This window comes from Odontomachus brunneus, unplaced genomic scaffold (assembly GCF_010583005.1).
Source record: "Odontomachus brunneus isolate Ranch 3 - 2012 unplaced genomic scaffold, Obru_v1 Obru_scaffold_089, whole genome shotgun sequence".
NCBI lineage: Eukaryota > Metazoa > Arthropoda > Insecta > Hymenoptera > Formicidae > Odontomachus > Odontomachus brunneus.
The window spans coordinates 326,196-329,983 of NW_022639539.1; the positions used below are offsets into that span (position 1 = coordinate 326,196).

A 3,788-nucleotide genomic window follows, 5' to 3' on the forward strand; every position below is an offset into this window, starting at 1 on the left:
CGTTTCGACTGGTACATCAGTGCCTTTCTCAGTGTCTATATAAACTAAACTAAAACATATAAAGTCGCATCAAATGCAAACTGATAAAGCGGAAATTATAATTTAAATAAAATCGTAGTGTTTGGCTTTTTCACTTCTGTTTAATCATTTGATTTTTATCATTAGAGCTTTTATCGTTTATTTTTATATTTATTAATTTTTAAAACATCTATTATATATATTTTTCAGAAAAATTCATGCTATTATCACACTATTTTCCTATACTTTTGTTAGAATAAAATTTATTGTATATGCCCTTACGAAAAAATACTATTAGTGGTAATAGTGTCACTAATAGTATCACTAGTAGTGCTAGTAGTGTCACTATTAGTGCTAATAGTGTTACTAATAGTATTACTAGTAGTTCTAGTAGTGTCACTAGTAGTGCTAATAGTGTCACTGTTAGTTACACTATTAGTGCTATTAGTGACACTATTAATGTTAATAGTAGCACTGTTAGTGACACTAATAGTACTAATTGTGACACTATTAGTAATGATAGTGACACTACTAGTGTTAGCAGTGATACTATTAGTGACACCAGTAATGTCAGAAGTGACACTACAAATGCCAATAGTGGTAATATCAGTATTATGGCTGCGTTCCATTTTACGCATAATGTGCACATTTTGTACAATATACGTGATATAAAGTTTAGATAAATGCGCGCATATGCGTAAAACGGAACGTGGCCTATAACCCAGATAGCACAATGTCCAAAACCGGGACATAAGACGACTTTAAGACGTCTTTAAGGGTCATATTCATAGTCGGGTCTTATATCTTAAGTTTATCTTCAGATACTCCATAGCCAATGAAATAATCCGTACATCTGAAGATGAACTTAAGACGGTCTTAAATATAAGATCTGACTATAAATACGGGCTTTAGTTGTCTTTAAGATGTCTGCACGAAAGACGTCTATTATGGTCATTCTACAATAAGCTTTTAGTCATAAGTCCTAATAAAATTAACCAATTATAGTCGACTATTAGAAGAATAATCCACTGTAACTGATCAATTTTATTACGACTTAAAACTTATTGCTTATTGTAGAATGGCCATTAGACATCCTTAAGACATCTTTAAGACGTCTTATGTCCCGATTTTAGATTTTGTGCTGTCTGGGAAGTGGCACTTGATGCGCTGATATGTACAAACATGTATACCTTATAGTTATTATAGAAAAACTATGAAAGATAATTAATTATTACTATCGAGAATACATTTTTCAGATTATTACATATAATTTTTGCTGTACAAACATTTATTTTCTATGACAATTACACTTATAATGTGGCACAATTACATAAGTGTATGCTTCATTAAACTTAATTCTTTATTAGTCTATCTCGATGTTGTTGACAAGGCGCGTAATAATGAAGTCATCATGTCCTACATAAGACTGCATTCTGATACATTTTCTACGCAATGAAGTAGGACAGATCGCGATAATTGTATTAGTTATGGAACATACAAAAATTTGGTTTCTCGATGATATAGTAGAATCTGAAGTAATGCACAATTCTGTGTTAGTCCTGTCTAAAAGTCTTCCAATGACGACATATTTCAATTGTGCATTGGATTATGTACGAACATCTAACATCGCATGTATGATGATAAAAGAACCATTATGCAATTCAGCCGTACAATTATCACGCTTTTTCAATGTTTTACATATATCCGTATGCCACAAAATTTTATTTATGATAAATCGTTTAAAGCTATCAGCAGAATCTAAAATATGTTCGCCTAAAAAAGCTTCTACTATTGTTTTTTCAAACAAAGATAGTTTAATCATTTTTGGTGTTCCGAATAATCGTAAAAGTTTCCGTATGTGATACATTGTTGAGGTCGATACACTGGGAGCAGTGCACTTGGACACGGTGCATTTGGACACAGCCAATCACAGCACCGTATATTAGAGACATTTGTAGGGTCCCTTGGAACAGCGACATGTGATTGGACTGTGTCCAATTGCCCCGTGTCCAACTGATATACACCCCGATACACTCCACTTATTTTGTTGTACAGTGTTCTTGCATCTTCGGAACAGTCTATGCGTGAAAAAACAATTGCAGATAATTGTTCAGCATTTTTAAATCTAATATAAGATTTACATATTTGTTCTGGTACAGCTTGAGAATTTTTGAACATTTTACTTAAAACTCCATTGTAATGTTCAAACGGAAACGTGGATGTTGCCCAAAGAGCACCAAATTTTTTAACGGATGAAGGTATGTGAAGCATTAAATGTACATTAAATTTATAGAATTGTATACCGTATAACTGTTCAATTTGAAATACAAAACGTTGTATAGCAATTTCAGCTGAAGAAAAATCTGTGTTTGTTATTTTTTCTTGCAACAATATATACATACTGAACACTAGATAAAACCAATGCTTAAGATATGCTGCATTACATTTTGCATACATATCATGAAATAGTAGAGAAGAAAATGTTTCCATTCAGAACCTTTCCACATTTTTCTTTCATTAATTGACCGTGGAGTTCGCGTTATTTCACATGGCGGCTTTATCTTTAATAGTTTTCTATCAAAGATAGTCGTCTTGGTGCCAAGATACCATGGTCATTATAAGCAGAATCAAACCATGCCTCAGTGAATGTCTTCACGACTCCCAATAAAATACTATGAAGATAATCCGGCGTGAACGAAGTGACAATATTGAATACTGGTAACAGCATAAGAATAGAAGGTCCTTTGATACCTCTCACAATCTTGCCACCCTGCATACATATTTTACAATCTTGTTCATGTTGACGTAGTGTTCTACTACTGCCTACATCTCCCGAATAAACTCTTGTTGATCCTCTTCCCACTGTGACCTGCTGACCTTCATGCAAGCAAAATGAACAACCATATCGTCCATTATATTGTACAATTTCTTGAAGAATTGGCCTTGCAACAGAATCTACAGGGCTTACAATTGTATGAATTTTTATACACATTTTTTGTCCGTTTACATTCCGTATGATTCCTTTCTCATGTAAAGAAGTCAATTCTTCAACAAAAGAATTTAAATATAAATGCATATTAGGTTTATCGCGACCATACCATAGACCACAAAGTATCATATTTTCTCTTCGAATTCTATATGACAATTCATTTATACACACTTGGATTGGCCACAGAGAAAATGGCGAAGAACGGCACAGTTTAACGCCATCCGTATTAAATTGCAAAGTAATATCGTTTTCAGAAATCATACCATTTTCTACCATTGATCTATAAAAAGTCCCGGAAGATACATCAGAAATTGACTCATTCCTCTTAACTAACAAATCATAGACATGACTGTTTACAATCTTATGTAATTGACTTTGTAACGGAAGACGTATGAAGTAGTACATGTTATTTGTCAAAAATGACTTCATATATTTTGTACTGCATTGCAAACATGTAACATTTGTATTCTCTTTAAGATGGTTCAGATTTAAGATTCTTTCGCAATTCGGACAATAATAATGTTTGCATACAGAAACGAAATTTTCATACTCATTGAAAAACATGTACTTACTTCTGAATACAGAATTAGGTAGTAACAAATCTATCAACTCAATAAGATGTTCTAATGCTACGTCACTTAAATGATGACGAATGGTGAAATGCAAGAGTAATAAATATCCTTCTTCTTTTGATATACGAGAACCTTCATAAAGTGAGTCTCGAGTCTGAAAAACGAAATCATTGTATTCATTAAGGGGACTTCATTTAAATGCAAACAAT

General features: G+C 32.8%; 1 protein-coding gene across 1 annotated transcript in view; it reads right to left on the minus strand.

Annotated features, from left to right (window-relative positions):
* Window positions 1-813: 813 nt before the first annotated feature.
* Window positions 814-3,788, minus strand: part of LOC116848100 — a 5,690-nt gene continuing 2,715 nt past the window's right edge. The window contains exons 5-6 of the mRNA XM_032823864.1: window positions 3,580-3,733; window positions 814-2,895 (exon numbers count right to left, since the gene is read on the minus strand). Of these exons, the coding sequence (XP_032679755.1) occupies window positions 2,582-2,895; window positions 3,580-3,733 (468 nt within the window). The 3' untranslated portion in view covers window positions 814-2,581. The remainder of the gene's footprint in view (window positions 2,896-3,579; window positions 3,734-3,788) is intronic.